At 37.8% G+C, this 20,093-nt stretch overlaps 2 protein-coding genes across 3 annotated transcripts in view; one reads left to right on the top strand and one right to left on the bottom strand.

The window, feature by feature from the left end:
* Positions 1–19,790, top strand: part of LOC137392182 (regulator of nonsense transcripts 1-like) — a 47,219-nt gene extending 27,429 nt beyond the window's left edge. The window contains exons 8-19 of the mRNA XM_068078823.1: positions 3,045–3,249; positions 5,847–6,054; positions 7,704–7,939; positions 8,695–8,953; positions 10,232–10,445; positions 10,540–10,814; positions 10,938–11,123; positions 12,807–12,993; positions 14,851–15,072; positions 15,163–15,446; positions 18,792–18,954; positions 19,059–19,790. Of these exons, the coding sequence (XP_067934924.1) occupies positions 3,045–3,249; positions 5,847–6,054; positions 7,704–7,939; positions 8,695–8,953; positions 10,232–10,445; positions 10,540–10,814; positions 10,938–11,123; positions 12,807–12,993; positions 14,851–15,072; positions 15,163–15,446; positions 18,792–18,923 (2,408 nt within the window). The 3' untranslated portion in view covers positions 18,924–18,954; positions 19,059–19,790. The remainder of the gene's footprint in view (positions 1–3,044; positions 3,250–5,846; positions 6,055–7,703; positions 7,940–8,694; positions 8,954–10,231; positions 10,446–10,539; positions 10,815–10,937; positions 11,124–12,806; positions 12,994–14,850; positions 15,073–15,162; positions 15,447–18,791; positions 18,955–19,058) is intronic.
* Positions 19,791–19,906: 116 nt separating this feature from the next.
* Positions 19,907–20,093, bottom strand: part of LOC137392183 (PRKR-interacting protein 1 homolog) — a 42,895-nt gene continuing 42,708 nt past the window's right edge. For both annotated transcript variants that reach the window (XM_068078824.1, XM_068078825.1), the window contains exon 5: positions 19,907–20,073. In XM_068078824.1, the coding sequence (XP_067934925.1) occupies positions 19,931–20,073 (143 nt within the window). In that variant the 3' untranslated portion in view covers positions 19,907–19,930. The remainder of the gene's footprint in view (positions 20,074–20,093) is intronic.

Raw genomic sequence — 20,093 nt, forward strand, 5'->3', positions numbered from 1 at the left:
GAGGTATTCCACCTTTCATTGCTCACATTGAGGTATTCCACCTTTCATTGCTCACATTGAGGTATTCCACCTTTCATTGCTCACATTGAGGTATTCCACCTTTCATTGCTCACATTGAGGTATTCCACCTTTTATTGCTCACATTGAGGTATTCCACCTTTTATTGCTCACATTGAGGTATTCCACCTTTTATTGCTCACATTGAGGTATTCCACCTTTCATTGCTCACATTGAGGTATTCCACCTTTTATTGCTCACATTGAGGTATTCCACCTTTTATTGCTCACATTGAGGTATTCCACCTTTTATTGCTCACATTGAGGTATTCCACCTTTTATTGCTCACATTGAGGTATTCCACCTTTTATTGCTCACATTGAGGTATTCCACCTTTTATTGCTCACATTGAGGTATTCCACCTTTCATTGCTCACATTGAGGTATTCCACCTTTTATTGCTCACATTGAGGTATTCCACCTTTTATTGCTCACATTGAGGTATTCCACCTTTCATTGCTCACATTGAGGTATTCCACCTTTCATTGCTCACATTGAGGTATTCCACCTTTCATTGCTCACATTGAGGTATTCCACCTTTTATTGCTCACATTGAGGTATTCCACCTTTTATTGCTCACATTGAGGTATTCCACCTTTTATTGCTCACATTGAGGTATTCCACCTTTTATTGCTCACATTGAGGTATTCCACCTTTCATTGCTCACATTGAGGTATTCCACCTTTCATTGCTCACATTGAGGTATTCCACCTTTTATTGCTCACATTGAGGTATTCCACCTTTCATTGCTCACATTGAGGTATTCCACCTTTTATTGCTCACATTGAGGTATTCCACCTTTTATTGCTCACATTGAGGTATTCCACCTTTTATTGCTCACATTGAGGTATTCCACCTTTCATTGCTCACATTGAGGTATTCCACCTTTCATTGCTCACATTGAGGTATTCCACCTTTTATTGCTCACATTGAGGTATTCCACCTTTCATTGCTCACATTGAGGTATTCCACCTTTCATTGCTCACATTGAGGTATTCCACCTTTTATTGCTCACATTGAGGTATTCCACCTTTTATTGCTCACATTGAGGTATTCCACCTTTTATTGCTCACATTGAGGTATTCCACCTTTTATTGCTCACATTGAGGTATTCCACCTTTTATTGCTCACATTGAGGTATTCCACCTTTCATTGCTCACATTGAGGTATTCCACCTTTCATTGCTCACATTGAGGTATTCCACCTTTCATTGCTCACATTGAGGTATTCCACCTTTCATTGCTCACATTGAGGTATTCCACCTTTCATTGCTCACATTGAGGTATTCCACCTTTCATTGCTCACATTGAGGTATTCCACCTTTTATTGCTCACATTGAGGTATTCCACCTTTTATTGCTCACATTGAGGTATTCCACCTTTTATTGCTCACATTGAGGTATTCCACCTTTCATTGCTCACATTGAGGTATTCCACCTTTTATTGCTCACATTGAGGTATTCCACCTTTTATTGCTCACATTGAGGTATTCCACCTTTTATTGCTCACATTGAGGTATTCCACCTTTCATTGCTCACATTGAGGTATTCCACCTTTCATTGCTCACATTGAGGTATTCCACCTTTCATTGCTCACATTGAGGTATTCCACCTTTTATTGCTCACATTGAGGTATTCCACCTTTTATTGCTCACATTGAGGTATTCCACCTTTTATTGCTCACATTGAGGTATTCCACCTTTTATTGCTCACATTGAGGTATTCCACCTTTTATTGCTCACATTGAGGTATTCCACCTTTTATTGCTCACATTGAGGTATTCCACCTTTCATTGCTCACATTGAGGTATTCCACCTTTCATTGCTCACATTGAGGTATTCCACCTTTTATTGCTCACATTGAGGTATTCCACCTTTCATTGCTCACATTGAGGTATTCCACCTTTTATTGCTCACATTGAGGTATTCCACCTTTTATTGCTCACATTGAGGTATTCCACCTTTCATTGCTCACATTGAGGTATTCCACCTTTTATTGCTCACATTGAGGTATTCCACCTTTTATTGCTCACATTGAGGTATTCCACCTTTTATTGCTCACATTGAGGTATTCCACCTTTCATTGCTCACATTGAGGTATTCCACCTTTCATTGCTCACATTGAGGTATTCCACCTTTTATTGCTCACATTGAGGTATTCCACCTTTTATTGCTCACATTGAGGTATTCCACCTTTTATTGCTCACATTGAGGTATTCCACCTTTTATTGCTCACATTGAGGTATTCCACCTTTCATTGCTCACATTGAGGTATTCCACCTTTTATTGCTCACATTGAGGTATTCCACCTTTTATTGCTCACATTGAGGTATTCCACCTTTTATTGCTCACATTGAGGTATTCCACCTTTCATTGCTCACATTGAGGTATTCCACCTTTCATTGCTCACATTGAGGTATTCCACCTTTCATTGCTCACATTGAGGTATTCCACCTTTTATTGCTCACATTGAGGTATTCCACCTTTTATTGCTCACATTGAGGTATTCCACCTTTTATTGCTCACATTGAGGTATTCCACCTTTTATTGCTCACATTGAGGTATTCCACCTTTTATTGCTCACATTGAGGTATTCCACCTTTCATTGCTCACATTGAGGTATTCCACCTTTTATTGCTCACATTGAGGTATTCCACCTTTCATTGCTCACATTGAGGTATTCCACCTTTCATTGCTCACATTGAGGTATTCCACCTTTTATTGCTCACATTGAGGTATTCCACCTTTCATTGCTCACATTGAGGTATTCCACCTTTCATTGCTCACATTGAGGTATTCCACCTTTCATTGCTCACATTGAGGTATTCCACCTTTTATTGCTTACATTGAGGTATTCCACCTTTTGCCTAGTATATAATAAAACTAGAAGTGGTCAGTACAGTTAGTATGACACACAAATAGTAAACATACCGGTAGTTGGTGTGATAGTTTAGCCTGATAGTTTAGCCGTGTCTGCTACCTGCGCTTACAGAGATCAAGTTGATGATGGGTGATGAACTGAGGCTGAAATATCTCGGAGAGCTGCACAAGCCCTGGTCAGGAGTCGGACACGTCATTAAGATTGACACACTCTCCAATGAGGTCACAATTGAACTGAAGAGCAATGCTAATGTGCCTAGCGACTGTACACAAAACTTTGTCACCGACTTTGTCTGGAAGTCTACCTCATTTGACAGGTGAGTCTCTGTACGCGTGTATGTGTGCGTATGTGTGTAACCAGCAGACCTTGTATTGGTCATTTATATCATTCTGTGGAGATAGCGACTCAAATTTTTGGTCTGTCGAAGAAGACCTCATGAAAGGAAGTTCTCAAACGCATAACGCAGGGTACCATGCCCTTTATCAAATTTGTAGTCTCGCAAATCTCAATCATTTTGTCATAATTCAACAATGTTGATTACCGTACTTTACAGCTGTTTAATTCATTTCTGGCTATCTGCCAGCTCATTTTATGGTCTGTAGTTTCCTGCTGCATCGAATCTTCAAACTACTTTTTCAGTGGATATAGTAGCTATCTTTATATTGTCTGTATGAAGCAGATCATTATGCCATAGCTGCCTTAACTACATGTGTATCGTTTAATCGTTGAAAAACTTGCTTAAAATCGCAAGTAGAAACATGCTACCCACGGAAATAATTGTTTATAATGAACATTGATGAAGCCTTGTAAAATCCAACTAGACCAATTTGATCATGAAAACTGTATGTGACTTGTAAAACATACTGTTTGAGTACAGTCATACCTCAACATATGAACTTAATGCGTTCTGGGACTGAGCTCGTATGTCAATTTACTCTCATATGACTCAATGCAGTATTTCTTTATTTAAGTAACTAAATACAAGTTAACTCGTTCCTATACTATGAAAAACCTTATAAAAACAGGATATTATGATGGAAAACTCATTTTTAGTTGTTTTTATTCATATCTAAAATAATCACCTATAAAGTGGTTATGATCCACAATAAAATGTAAGATTACTATATACAGTATTGTATAGAGTGCTTACCTTGAGATGATGTAGTAGCAAATGGCAGTGTGAGAGGGACTTGACCGCAGCGCGTTTGGTACACTAGACTTTTGTGACACTATGTATACACTATGTACCATTATACAAACTTTGTACCATTATACAAACTTTGTACCATAATACAAACTTTGAATTTAACTTAAAGGTTGACTTGCAACAAAATTCACATTACAGTTATTTGGTATCAAAAGATTCACCATGTCTTACTCTGTTGTGTTGTAGGTGCAAAATATATGGAAATGTGATTACAAGCCCTTAAAAGCTCAAAAACGAACAGTTAATCGCAGCCACACGAGACCGCCGTAGTTTGAATTCGCTTTCCAAAACGGCTCAAATGGGACATAGTTGTTACAGGATGGTTTCTGTTTACACTTTCATGCAACCTCATTCGTCGAAATATTTTCACAAATATACTTCACGCATTCAATAAAACCATGTCTATTGTTTTTACGCGTCTTTTTTATCGTCATTGTAATGCTGTCACTTTTAGCACTGATATCTTATAACTTACCTTAAAAAATCGTTAAACTTTTTAACCTTACCTCGAAGGAGTATATATCATTGTCTGATAATCATGACGAGCCTGTTGGTTACCTGTGATAATCGAAAAGAGCTGCAAAAATTATTTGCGAAGTATTGGGTCACGTGATCAGATTACGACTTGACGATTGAATAATGCCGAATGAAAACTGTAAAGTAGCAAGCATCTATATTTGATGCGGGGTCTTCGGTAAAACCCAAAGTGTTTGTCATAAACTAGTGCTACGATAAGTTTTACATTAAGCTTTTTATTGACCTTTCAATTCACATGAGAACATACGTGACAAGATGATAACCAAACTGGAATGACTACGTCAGATAAATAAACAGATTCCAATCTACGGCGGCTTTTCGTTTTTGAGCTTTTAATAGCTTGTAATCCCATTTCCACGTATTTGACACTTACAACACAACAGGGTATGACATGGTGAATCTTTTGATACCAAATAACTGTAATGTGAATTTTGTTGCAAGTCAACCTTTAAATGGATTTAGCTTACTAAACACACACTTGAAGCTAAGTTTTTATCTTTTACTAAACTTTACTCAACTTTTTTTTTCTTAATTTTTTATTATCTGTTTCTGGTGCTTTTGCTTCACTTTGACTTTTAGCCGACCTTATTAAAACTTATTTCAACCTGATTCGATGAGAAAAACCGAGCGATGCTGTTTTCGAAAGTGGCCTATCGCATACTTGGCCATTTAATGGTCATTGAGAACCGGCTTGTTTGCGTGTATCTGAAAGGTTTATCTTATCTCAGTGCATTAACTTGCTCAAAGGGTTGCTTGTATCTTGATGTTTTCATATGTTGGGGCACTCATCTGTCGAGGCATGTCCTATGAAGCGTCAGCTGTGGTGGAACCAGTTTACAGCAAAATTATTTTTCTGATTTTCTACAAGATAAACTCGAAGATGAACAGTTAAGTTTTTTTTATATCTGTTCCAAATTTGTGTATGGAGTTCCGATTAGACATTGTAAAACGGTTGGGCAATTAGTTGTAACTAGTAGTTGTTGAGTGTTACTCAGTCACTAGTATTACGCATAACTGTAATCAGAGTATTAGGGCTAGTCTTTAGTTTCATATGACTCCCTTGAACACCCTTCACTTAACACCACGTGCTCTGTTAGTAGGTGATACTCCGTTAATCGACTCGCTTCGGATGTGATCGGTCGCTGTAATGCCCTAATCATTTTCTACAGGATGCAAAATGCAATGAAGACATTCGCTGTGGATGAACATTCAGTATCAGCATATATATACCACAAGCTGTTGGGGCATGAGATGGAGGAGGTTGTAATGAAGACGAGCCTTCCCAAGAGGTTCAGCGCACCCGGTCTGCCCGAGCTCAACCATTCTCAGGTTTATGCAGTAAAAACTGTTCTGCAACGTCCTATCAGCCTCATCCAGGTTTGTTGAACTATTTCACAATGTGTTCCACGCTGTCATGAACCAAGAGGGAACAACTAACACTGCTGATGATTGCATTGATAACTTTATCTGGATAATTGAGCAGTATTTTTATTCTTTAGATATGATTATGGGTGAACAAGCATCTGTATCAGCTAACCTATATAATACATTGTACACTCGGGTGTAGTCTCAAAATGGCGTTATTAGAATGATCGTGGTAAAAACCTATACATTTCCAATGCTCTAATTAGATTAAGTTGTTATACCGTGTAAGTGAGCTCCTTTACAACATTCTCTCTCCAGGACAATAAAATCATTACTATTATAAGAGCAGTGTCGGTCCGTCCCTCGCCCCACCAAGAGCTTGAAGGTTGACTTGCAACAAAATTCACATTACAGTTATTTGGTATCAAAAGGTTCACCAAGTCTTACCCTGCTGCGTTGTAAGTGTCACATATGTGGAAATGTGATTACAAGCTCTTAAAAGCTCAAAAACAAACAGTTAATCGCAGCCATCACGAAAACGCCATAGATTGGAATTTCCTGACAAATATTAGGTTTTATCGAATTATAGAAAAGCGTTTAAAAAAGGATTGCTTCTCATGTGTATTAAAACTGGGGCATCGAAGTGAAACGCAAGCACGCTACTATTATACCACTCGGCAGCCTTGACAATTTACTGGATAGTTCTTCATATACTGATTACTCATGACGGTCTCTCACAGTGGGCGGGACTGGCAAGCGTACTAGGTATTCATAAAATATATACAGTGCACCTCCGGGTGGCAACGTCCGTTTTACAATTTTTTCACCATATTATTTGGAACACATTGTTTTTTTTCGCCACCTGGTTATGGTATTTTTTACTATACGACATCAACAAAACTGTTTCTCGAAATTCAAATTTGGCGGTGGGTGTGCTGTATACATTGGAATAATGATGATGCCATGCGCTATTCGCCAAAATCTTCGCAACGCCTGAAAAAGATACGATGCTTGCTCTCACAGTTCGATATTCTTTGTGTTTAATAATTGTTTGATATTGTGTGAGTGAAACGAAAATTAGTAAAAAGTAAGCGAAAGTGAAAATTTATTGTGCATTTTAGTGTTTAATATAATATTTACTATAAACTTTAATCCATTATGGGTATATTATTACACATATAACTTGAATTTCGTTAGCCATGAGTTTTAAGGTTGATAACAACGTTAAAAGAAGTAAAATACATTATTACCATGGCAACGAAGGTGAAGTTACTAGGTTAGCTATAAATAAACTACAGTCACTAGGCTAATATACCATTTTGTTACTAATTTTTAATATTTACAGTATAACATGTTGATGTTTTTCACCTGGGGAGTGGTGTTTGCGTTAGATAATGGCTATGGGTTTCTTTCTATACCCCTCTACACGACATTGTTGCCTTGCCATGCCAACACGGGAATGAATTAATGTCGTATAGCAAGGGTCCACTGTATGTGAAACATAATTAAACTTTGATTTCGCATTCTTTAACATTTCCAAATGCAGATGTTGCATGGCTGCGTAGGAGAGCTCAAGCAGGATGCCAGTATTAACAACTTTGGATTCACATTTCTTAGCTCATTTTGTACAAAGTCTAAGGTGAATTTATGCGTGAACACAGGGTCCACCTGGCACAGGCAAGACTGTGACATCGGCCACCATTGTCTATCACTTGGCTAAGCAGAATGCGCAGCAGGTTCTTGTCTGTGCCCCAAGCAATATCGCCGTTGACCAGCTTACGGAGAAGATACACAAGACGGGTTTAAAGGTTGTGAGACTGGCGGCGAAGAGCAGAGAGGCTATCGCTAGTGATGTCAGCTTTTTGGCCTTGCACAACCAAGTTAGAAATCTTTCCGGGTAAGCAAGCAGAAATGCAGTGGAATGCTAAATTCTATCATACCTGTAGGTGTCACTTGATACTGACTGTATTAGCGCTTGCGTGCTAGCAGCAACTTATACACACGCCGTCTATTTTGAGGTCAACACACAAAATACCAATAGCATATGCATGAATACATCTCTTTTTTCAATATTGTTTATTTGGGTGGAAACCCCAGAGATTCATGTGTTCAGGGAATTTTTGTAATTGGTGAAAATGGCCCAGGAAATATTTGCTGTTCACTGAAAACAAGCAAACATTCTTTAATCTTGTGAAAATTGAGCAATTGCTTAAATATTTCTTTTCAAAGATTTGTAAAATTTGTTGACTAGGTATTGATATGTTATTCAGGCTTGAACTGTTGTGATCATTGCAAATCTTTCTACTTGTGAATGGCCAGTTTATTACTTTTTCGTGAAATGTATTCAAGTATTCTATGGACAGCAAAGTAGTCTCCCTTTTGAAACTAATCTACAAATGTAAGATTACAAATGGAATCTACAAAAAATAATCTACAAATGTATTAAAGCTTGTTTTTGTACATTTATTTGCTATATAAAATGTATAAATATACGCGTAAACAGCTGTAAGAATGTGTAATTGACAGCATGCTATCTTGTCACACATGAGTTAAGTAGAGGCATCGAATCCGGTTATTACTTGAGTTGGTGAGGTTAGTAAATAGCTTCTGTTGATGATTCTTGTGGTGCATATAGTTGACTGGGCATTACAGGAGTGGAGAACTGGCCAAGCTCCAGCTGCTTAAAGACGAAACTGGAGAGTTGTCTTCTAATGATGAAAAGCGATATCGCGCTCTGAAGCGGCAGGCTGAAAAAGAGCTACTGCAGCATGCTGATGTGATTTGTTGCACTTGCGTCGGGGCGGGTGATCCCCGTATCGCTAATATGAACTTCAAGTACACCCTGATTGATGAAAGCACTCAGGCAACAGAACCAGAATGCATGATTCCTGTGGTATTGGGCTGTAGGCAGGTCAGTTGATTTGCTGCTTGATACATGGTATTCTGGTGTTCGAGTATGGAGTATACATATGATTGACTGAGATGGATTTCTTACTGTTTGCATGATGAACCTGTAGAGTGTTTGTCAAACAAGTCTTACATGTCCAATGGCAAAGCTTCATTGAAGCGATTACCACGCATATTACCATGCATAAGTTGATAAAATACATGTTACTCTAGATGAATTAATAAAATACATATTACTTTAGATAAATTAATAAAATACATGTTACTTTAGGTAAGTTAATAAAATACATATTATTTTGGACAAAATCTCTAGCGATATAGTGAGGAATGACTTATCATCTTAATTAAATATTCACGTTAGGCAAACATGCAATAATTATTTAGTTTAAAATATCTTTTAATGACTTGAATAAATCTTTGGTTACTATTCTTTATTAAATGCCGTCTTAGCTTTTTCTGAGCATGGGATTGCGTAGATGGTATTACGAAGATTGTTATATTTATGTTACTGAAGACGCTGCAGCAGCTCAGCCGTAGGTTTTCATATAAAACTTGTTATATTAGCAAGAGTTTATGAGGAAACGATGAGAGAGATTAACTATAAGATGATGATGGAAAGGTTACACTATATTTAACAACTGTTTAGAGTACAAACATACCAAGTTAGACGTGTGCATTGATAAAGTAAAAAGTGATTTTTATTTTGAGCAAGGTCTTACAGGCCTATTAGATTTTAAAAGGGGAAATGTAAAGGCACACTTTTTTATGGCTGGCTCACTTATCATTGGGATTGGCATTTTAGGTCTGCAGTCTTGAAAGTGCCAAATAAAAATTACTTTTTGTTATCAAATATTATCTTTTGTATATTATAAAGTATTATCTTTTGTATTTAGTGAAACAGAAAATAACTGTTAATAGAAATTGTCTCCCTTTTTGTATGACTGGTTTACACAATTTAGGAAATCCCTTTGAATGGACCAGGCCTGAAAACATGAGTAGATATTTACAAAAGATTTGTTAATTTGTTAGCAGAATTTGTCATTTTAGATTACATGCTAAATATGTATGTATTAGAGTGGCTCGGTTAAAGACGTTTGCTCTATTGTAACAACATGGCTTCTCAACTATTCTATGCATTGCTTTGAGACCATCTAGCATGTCTACTTCTGTGAGATCTTGATAGGAGAGTTTATACAGTTAATATATAACAAGTTAGGAATATATACGTTTTTCTAGTGCAATGAAGATGAGTAATTTGCATATCTCTGCTCTTTGTGAACAGCTCGTCCTTGTGGGAGACCACTGCCAGCTTGGCCCTGTTGTTATGTGCAAGAAAGCAGCACGGGCTGGCCTCTCCCAGAGTCTTTTTGAGAGGCTTGTTGTACTTGGCACCCGACCAATCAGATTGCAGGTGCAGTACAGAATGCACCCGGCGCTGAGCGCGTTCCCCAGTAACATTTTCTATGAGGGCAGTCTGCAGAATGGAGTGACCGCTGGTAGGTGTTTGTTTTATCCATGAATTCACTGTACATTTCTAATTTAGTTCTCGAAGCATTCAACTGCAATCTATAATACTGTGCATGACTGTAGCTGAGCGCATGAGGAATGTGGTGGATTTCAATTGGCCACAACCTGAGAAGCCCATGTTCTTCTACGCTACCACGGGCCAGGAAGAAATATCCAGCTCGGGCACTTCGTATCTCAACAGAACAGAGGCGGCATGTGTGGAGAAGATTGCTACTCGTTTTCTCAAAGCTGGTATCAAACCAGACCAGATAGGAGTTATCACTCCATACGAGGGCCAGCGCGCTTACTGCGTCATGTATATGAAGCATAGTGGCACGATGCCTCACAAACTCTACGAGGTAGGTAGTGCATCTGTCTATAGTAACAAATGAGACAAATATATTTTGCTTTTTGCCTAATGATTTAATATGATGGGTAGTTTGAAAGCCTTGAAACAATATCTTTGCTTGAATATTTGGCAGGAAATAGAAGTAGCGAGTGTGGATGCCTTCCAAGGAAGGGAGAAGGATTTCATCATTTTGTCGTGTGTCAGAGCCAATGAACACCAGGGTATCGGCTTCCTCAATGATCCCCGTCGTCTCAATGTTGCACTCACTCGTGCTAAATTTGGCATCATCATTGTTGGCAATCCCAAAGTTCTCTCTAAGGTAGGCTGCGGTTTTTGATTTTTACGCGTGCAAGATTTGCATTAACAATTACTGCTTAACATGTCTGTAGCAATTATCTTCATTAGCAATTAATATGTTGCTGATGCGCATACCTGCTGGCGAGAAGCGCAGTGAGATTTAAGTCAATAACTGCTTTTTTTACCTAGCCGGTCAGTCAGACTACTAATAGAAATATGCTTGAAATATATATAAACTTTGTATTAGCTTTAACACATGAAAGCCTCGGCACTAGGGCAGTTTCGCTTTGTTTTTCCACACTTGTGGTTTATATGAGATTACAAAATTGTTGTTGCTTCATGTGGTATACGTTTTGAATGTGATTTCCAAGTTTCAAGTTGATTGGATTGTTCTTGAGATAGTGCCAACCTGAGAAATGAACAATGGCTGCCGACAGAACATCAGATTCTAATGACACATTGATTGAATTTCATTTTAATAAAGATTGAAAAAAGACAAAGCTAGAAAGTTTCTTATTCTCAACAACAAGAGCTTCACACCAAAAATGTTTAGCTTTTTAACCATTATATTTATATTGAGCCACCAACCATTATATTTCCTCAGTTACCTCTAAACATCACATATTTGAAAAAGTGTAATAAAGTCTATTTACTATATTTGATTTGTTTTCCCGTTAATTTCTACGAGCTTAAAGCTTCAATATGATGTTCAGTTGAAAAGGATTTTGTGCTATTCTATGTACTTTTACAGTCGACTGAAAGTTGTTAATTGGATCTAGGATCAGGGGGCTCACCTGGGTATACAAGGGGGCTCACCTGGGTATACAAGGGGGCTCACCTGGGTATACAAGGGGGCTCACCTGGGTATACAAGGGGGCTCACCTGGGTATACAAGGGGGCTCACCTGGGTATACAAGGGGGCTCACCTGGGTATACAAGGGGGCTCACCTGGGTATACAAGGGGGCTCACCTGGGTATACAAGGGGGCTCACCTGGGTATACAAGGGGGCTCACCTGGGTATACAAGGCTAGGCTTCAATGTGTTAATGGACTTGACAAGCCAATTAAGATAATTGCTCTCTACACAAGATGTTGGTGTGTTTAATCATATAAAGAGGCTGTCCATGGCGCTAATTAGATTGTTCTTCTAATATATTGATATTCTAAACAATTGGTATTCTAAAAGATTGATATTCTTAAAGATTGATATTCTAAAAGATCGATATTATAAATTAGATATTCTAAAAGATTGATATTGTAATTGTAAAAGATTGATATTCTAAAAGATTAATATTCTAAAAATTCGATATTCTGAAAGATCGGTCTTGCAAAAATCTAAGTTGTGATGCCTGTTAGTTGGTCCGTGACCTTTGTAAAATAGATCTTGGTTTTGTCCCATTGATGTTTTATTATTTTTGTTGATAAAAGCGAAAGTAATAACAGTAACGGTCGCACAAACAGTAGGTCAAGGTCAGTAGTGAAAACAGATGACCCAGTTATGGGCTGCAAATTGTTGGTCATGTTTATTGATTTGGAGCTGTTCTGATACTTTTTAGCTTAATAAGGTTGCAGTTGATAGTTGTTATGGCTTTCTAGTTGTGATTAAGTTGAAATATTGTATTGTAACTGTAATGTTGATATGAATTTAGAATGCCTAGTTTCTGAAGTAGGCTTGCTGTTTCATCTTGTTATACACTATCTCCAGCAAGAGTTATGGAACCATCTACTGACCTACTACAAAGAGCAAAAAGTGCTCGTAGAAGGAGCATTGAGCAACCTAAAGGAGAGCATGATGCAGTTCAGCAAACCGAGGAAGTTGGTAAACACTGCCAACCCAGGGGGTAGATTTATGAGCTCTACCATGTTCAGCGCCAGAGAGGTCCTCATACCTGGTGGGTCCTGCCTGCTACTCACTCTGCATTTCTATTTACCACGCTTGTAGATCTACTCTTTTATGAGTAATATTCTATAGACTTTCATGAATAGATCCTAAAAATGTCCTGTATATTTCTGGTTTGTCTCATTTGATATATAGTGAATTTTAGCAGTAACTCTTTTGCAAAATTATAAGTTTGAGGTTCATGGTTTATAGGAATTCTGCATTATCTCTTGTCACTGGATGCCGCTACAAGATGCAACCAGAAAAACAATAATTCTTACATGAGAGTATATATTTGTCTCAAGGTTTGACAGTCGTAACAAAATTCTTCAGCTTCTTTTTTGTAAAAGTAATAATATTGGCTAAACCTTTAGACCACAGTCAGAAATATCAACGAAACTTGTTATTAAAAATGCATCAATAACAAAAACTAAGATGTTAAGTCAAAATAAAATAAATACAAAACATCAGAGCAAATGTGGAAAAAGAAAACATGTTGTTGAGTAATTCACCATTTAACTATAGCTGCTATTGTAACTGCCCAAAAGAGAGCATGTTGTTGAGTAATTCACCATTTAACTATAGCGGCTATTGTAACTGCCCAAAAGAGCATGTTGTTGAGTAATTCACCATTTAACTATAGCGGCTATTGTAACTGCCCAAAAGAGAGCATGTTGTTGAGTAATTCACCATTTAACTATAGCTGCTATTGTAACTGCCTAAAAGAGAGCATGTTGTCGAGTAATTCACCATTTAACTATAGCGACTATTGTAACTGCCCAAAAACCTAATCAAATAAGTTCTATGATGTTTGAGATGTCCGTGTTGAATTTTATGATAGGATTTCTAGGCTAGAATTATTCTCTCACCAGTCTTTGAAACATTGCTTCTTGTAGCAATAATTCTCTTTCAACCGTAGTTATTTTTATTGAGGCTAAAATAGTTAAATTTCTAAATACCTGCGTAGTGTGAATGTCTGTAAATATCAGTTCCATTTGGGAATTAGAATCTATTGTAAGCGCACTCCGATGTGGTTACTAACACTGAGTTGAAGCTGGTTTAGTAAATGTTTGACGATGATAATGTGCATCTTATAAGTTTACTCATGGTAGTTGACTGATTGATGCTATCTTAGATCTCTATTTATATGGTTTGTAGAGGTTTGTTTGCTGCAACATTAATTTTAGCAATAATTGATTTGCTGTTTACCATATTAATAAGCTTACTATCTCAATATTACTGATGGCTGCGTAGCAAAGGTTGATAAATACCCTCTTTCAGAAAAATGGTCGAATGTGACTATCCAAACAGAGTGTTAATGTTACTCAACAAGCTGGTCTGATGAAGTGATGTACATCACTTCATTTATACAATCGCAGAAATTTATCCCTATACATATACCAATCCTATGTAATTGGGTTTGTTCAAATGTAAAAATTAAAGGAAATACTTTTAAACGTTTTAATTTGTCCAACAATTTTGAAGGTTAATTTTGATTGGTTGGATTTTAATGAAACAGAATTCCTTCTGTCTTATTCGTCGCTGTAAACAAAACTGTGTTTTGACTGATGAAACGATGATGAACGTGTGCGCGATGGATATGATGCTGTAATGTGAAGATCTGTTACAAGTTTTTAAAATCGTACGAATTTTTATGGTTTTAGCCTGGAGACAGTTGACATTCCAGTTGACATCGGCCAACATAAAAAAATTTGATGTGCAGTGCTGACCTTTTCAGCATAAACTGACTTGTCAATTTTTCGGCTCGATTTGGTTCATTGCAAACATTTGCATGATGGTTAAGTGATGTAACTCGTGCTCACCAAGTTATGACTGCCTGAACATATAAATCAGAATTGATATTTGACAGGGAGTGCGTATGATCGGTCTGGGGCTCAGCCACCTGCTAATATGAATGGTAGTGCCTACTTTGGTCGAGAGTCTTTCATGCGCGCGCCTCATGACCAGATGGGCTTCATACCTCAGGACCGCGGGGCCTATCATACAGCAGCTATGAATCTGCCTGTGCCCATTGGCATGTTCATGCCCCCCGTACCCGCCTTTCAACAAGCACCCATCCCTCAGGCTAACGGTGAGTTCTGCATGTTGAAAAATGCGCTTACTGTGGTGTCACGTAGTATAGCATTAGCTTGCTTGTATTGCTTTTTCCTTCTCTGAACAGGGACGAGGAAACCTATGACTGGAGGAAGATCAGGCTATAATGGAGCAAGAACAGATAGGAGAGGCTCAAGCAGGCCTCCTCGTTATAGCAATCAAGGTGGCCAGCACAACTCTCAGGCTGCAGGTGATGGTTCACAGTCTAGCCAAGACGTTGGTGGTATGATCAGTCAGCCATTTGGCAGCCAAGGTCCGATGACACAGAATCTTATGAGCATTTCTCAGCCGTTCCATATGAGTCAGCCTGGTCTGAGCCAGCCAGGCCTGAGTCAGCCCGCGCTCTCCCAGGTATCACCATTCATTCTCCCATATCCCCATTTCTTTGGCTCACTCAGTTTATCATCATCCACTCATAGGTTCCACTCATGTACACGGTGTCACCCAGTCATAAGCATCGCCTGAGATTTGACTGAACCCATAGAATCAGTATCACATGGAAAAAATTCTATTGGGTCCCTGAAACAACAAAAAATTAATAGTTAACTGCATAAATTACATATCTACAGTGCGCCCTCGGGTTACGATGACCCTGTTATACAATTTTTTCACCCTGCAATGTAGAACACACTGATTTTTCGCCCTCCATATGAAATATTTTCGCCATATGAAACCGACAAAAATTTTTTCTCCAAATTTAAATGTGACAGTCAGTGTGCTGATTACGTCGGAATAACAAATATGCCGATATGCTATTTCCCGAAATCTTTCTAACAAAGAATAAAAGAGACACGATGCGCGATCTCACTCAGTTCGGCATTATTTCGGTATCAGTTATTGTGAAAACAGAACTGGAAAAAAATAGTAGGATATAAAATAAATTGAAGAGATGCGATGCTCGATCTCGATCAGTTTGATGTTATTATTGCGAAAATGAAACTAGAAACAGATAGGTGATGAAATTTTAGCGATAAAAAAGTTGAAGTTCAGTCAAATAGTTAAAAATACATATTAAAATTTAGCTTCAAGTATGTGTTTAGTAAGCTAAATTCATTTGAGTTAAATTCAGTGATTATGTTTTACATCTGCTTGAAAGCAAGAACCCCCTACGGTACGTGCTGCACGTAGTACCATGACTATGTTTTCATGACTCGCTTGTGATACACATTTGGGGCTGTGAGGAAGTTGAGTTACTTGCAATCCAGTGTTTCAATGAACACCTGCACGATGCATGCGCATTTAACGCCAGCGCTTGACCCCATAGGGCATAGATCAAGTATACAGTCATACTTAATGCGCTTAGACTGAGCTTGTATGTCAATTTACTCGCATGTTGGTGCAATTTATATATATATATATATAGAACAAGTAAATATATATTGATTTGTTTCCATACTCTAAAAAATGCAAATAAAACACTCAAAACAAGATATTGTAACAGAAAGAACATGTTGGTTATTGTCCTAACTTACCACATGCTTTCAAAAAGCAACAAATAAAAAATATTGCAAGGAAATGTGATTAATTAAAATGTAAAATTAAATACATACAATAGCAGCTAACGCTAGCATTTGCCAGGGAGGGAGAGATAAATTATCCTTCTTTACAAAAGTTGACTTTGATAAATTTGGATTTTATCAAAGTCTTAAAAGACAAACTTAGAACTAGACCTAAAAGTAAACTTTCATTTTTAACGTAACGTAATTAAAATTTCTTTGTCGTTCATAGTTTTAAGTTTCTCGCTGGTTAGCTAATTTTTCCTTTGTTTCGCTCTCACGACCAGCCGGCCGTTTTAAGAGAAACCTATCTAAGGACGTTTGCCTTTGTCGCTCTTTCAACATGTTGTGATTAGGACGAACGCAGGTGGCATCACAAAGGGTTAATGCACGACCACTAGCCAACTTGTCCGAATGTCTATTTTTTATAGTCTTGGTAGATAGCACCGCCTTTTCACATGGCATCGTTTCAGTTACGCTGTCACCGGCCAATTGTTTGTCTTTTATCCAATGCCTGAGCAGTCTCTCCATCAGCGGTCGTGAAGATCGCTGCGCCGTTTAGAAACTATGATTAGTCCTTTTGCGAACTAAATGCCCTAAATATAATTCTTCTGTTGATAGTTGTGTGGATGTATTTCTGTCATATTGCTGAGCTAGCTCAATCACGCATACACATTTCGCATATTTTTCAATAATTTTCCGTTTAATATCAATTGTTATCATTCGCTTTTTCTTTGCATTATCTTTCATTTTACTAGCAAACTTTCGATCTACGCACAGTACTTTTAATTCACATAGTTCTGTGCTGAAAACCGCGCAGAAAAAAACACGGTACAAAAGTATAACTTGAGCAGTTGAAAAATACAGATTGATGCTGTTGTCATAAAACACCTCCAACATACTTGGCAACTGACTCACGTGCTCGTATCTCAAACATGGCTCGTATGTTAGTGCTAAAACTTGCTTAAAAGCTGGCTCGTATCTCAATTTTCGCGTACGTTGGGGCACTCATAAGTTTAAGTATTACTGTAATAACTAATAACCTAATTAATGACTATAAATAGCTACACAGCCTGTCGGGCTCAGTTTAGCAGCAATCGTTCGCTTCTTCTTCGTTTCATCTTAGCATTGAAACTGCTCAAATCAAAATAAAACCGACTGAATCGTGAAAATGCTTATAATGAAATAGAAAATATTTTGATGCGCATCATTCGCAAGTGGCATTTCCATTATTCGCTAGCACGATAAAGATTTGAGAATCACAAAACTCTCTTAGCTTGCGGATTTATGCCATTTCCATGATGCGGTTAACTTGCAAGATGGCTCAAATTTGCTCATGCGTGTCATGGAAACATAGTGATTGTAACATACATCTTATTGCAGATCATAACCACTAAATACACTCAAGTTACTGTAGGTAATTATAGTTACTAAAGTTAACATATTATTTTGTTACTAATTTTTAATGTGTACAGTACGTATATAAAATTTACGATTTTTATCAGAGGGTGTTTGCATTAGATATTTACTATGGGTTTTATACCCTTCTATACGAAATCTTTGCCTTATGATAACAAAACCGTAACGAATTAGAATCGTATGGTGAGGGTCCAATGCATTAGGAATCTCTTCTACAAGCCGAGTGGAAATACCAGAAAATAACCCTACTAATATGTGATGTCATAACTTTCCTGTAACTGGTGGTCAATTGAACGCCCTACAGATATACAACATCATAATCTTCCTGTAACTGTTGGTCAATTGAATGCCCTACAGATATACATCATAATCTTCCTGTAACTGGTGGTCAATTGAATGCCCTACAGATATACAACATCATAATCTTCCTGTAACTGTTGGTCAATTGAATGCCCTACTAGTTTAACTATGCTAGCAATCTACTTCCTCAAAAAGGTGACTTGCATTTTTTGAAATTTTAGTTATAATCAGGCTAGTGTTTGTTCCAACTTGAGCTGGTGAATCAGGGAGCTAAATTCGGCTGATGCAGAACTGTTGGCAAGCAAAAGTATATAACCCGATGCCTTGCTTGCTTCCTGCCTAACTTTTAACAAATATTTTTAAATCTGTTAGTCTGCCATTAAAATGTTCATCGAATCTTACGCGTGTGATTTTTGGGGTACAATCGTCTCACACCAATGTGTCCTAGAGAAAATTTTTCATGACCTGTTGCTGTTTTTAGGACAGCTACATGGTAGATGAGTTCAAGTCTCAAGCAGATATGATGCTGTCGCAAGATTCTACTTACCAGGGTGACCGCAACTATTACCCTGGTCAGCTGTCGCAGGGAGCAGGACAGTTCACACCCTACTAGCGCCAGTCCATGGAGGTGCGCATTACAGAAGGTAGTCCTTTATCAGCACATCTCAAATTCCTCTAACCTTCCTATGATGGTGGTTCGATTTGTATCTAATGTAGTGCTCAAACGTAACCATGTTTATCTTGCTAGAGAAGAGTTGATGAAGGTAATGGAGTTACAACAGAGATTTGCATAGCAAAAGGTTGGTGGTGACGATGTCAAATACCGTCAGTCAAATCTACCCAGCACTGTCAGCCTTCATACACAAGTCTCGTCGTCCATTGTCTATCCAAAAACTGATGTCATTTGGACATTTTTAACTTTTAAGCACAAGAAACAGATTTTGAGATGTGTAGGGCACATGCAAGCTAGGATTGTCAAGGTTGGTAAAACGCAGCAGCTGAGCCGTTGACTAGATAGAAAAGAGGCTGGATTTTCAGCTTCAGGTCTCGTGTTGGCAGCTCGTATCTATGTTTTCATAGATGGATGCAAGTAACAATCATGTTTTGGTTTGTCTACTAATTGTCAGGAACAAATTGATCTGTTTGACTAGCTATGCTTTACACAACATTTACCTCTCTTGCGTATTTTTATTGTTATTGGAACGCTATGGCCTGAAATGTTCATCTGATACTGCATGCCTATATTAGATCATATCATGCACAAGATATCTGTTAGAAGAGGGCAGCTTTGCTCGATGTATTTGCTGTTCCTTTCTCTTCTACGTGTGTGAAATGAGCCAGCCACTCATCTGCATTTACATAAGTCCAACCAGTTATTTCTCTGAAATAAGTTTAGACAGGAGTTAGTTGTTTTCTTAAGAAGTGCTGTTGTATGTTATATTCGTAGAGTTCATTCAGCAATAAAAGTTACAATGCATCAGCCACTGTCTCTTCCTTTGCCAAAACCAAATATTTTATGTAAAATGCATTCATTAATTAGCATTATAAGATATCATGAAACTATTAACTATCAATGTTATTGTACAAAAGAAATAATGGAAATTAACAGTTTCTGCACTATTATGAAGGCTTTATCTCAACGGGAGTTTTCTCAAGATTAGTGTGTGTATCCTTTTGGGCTTGCAACTCCTCATTCGTCTCTTCACAAATTTTTTTTGCGTCACTGCAGGCAGCTTCAGTTTCATCATCGCTGTGTTCAGATTCTACAAATTATAAGTAAAAT

The sequence above is a fragment of the Watersipora subatra genome, chromosome 3, assembly GCF_963576615.1.
Source record: "Watersipora subatra chromosome 3, tzWatSuba1.1, whole genome shotgun sequence".
NCBI classification, from domain to species: Eukaryota; Metazoa; Bryozoa; class Gymnolaemata; order Cheilostomatida; family Watersiporidae; genus Watersipora; species Watersipora subatra.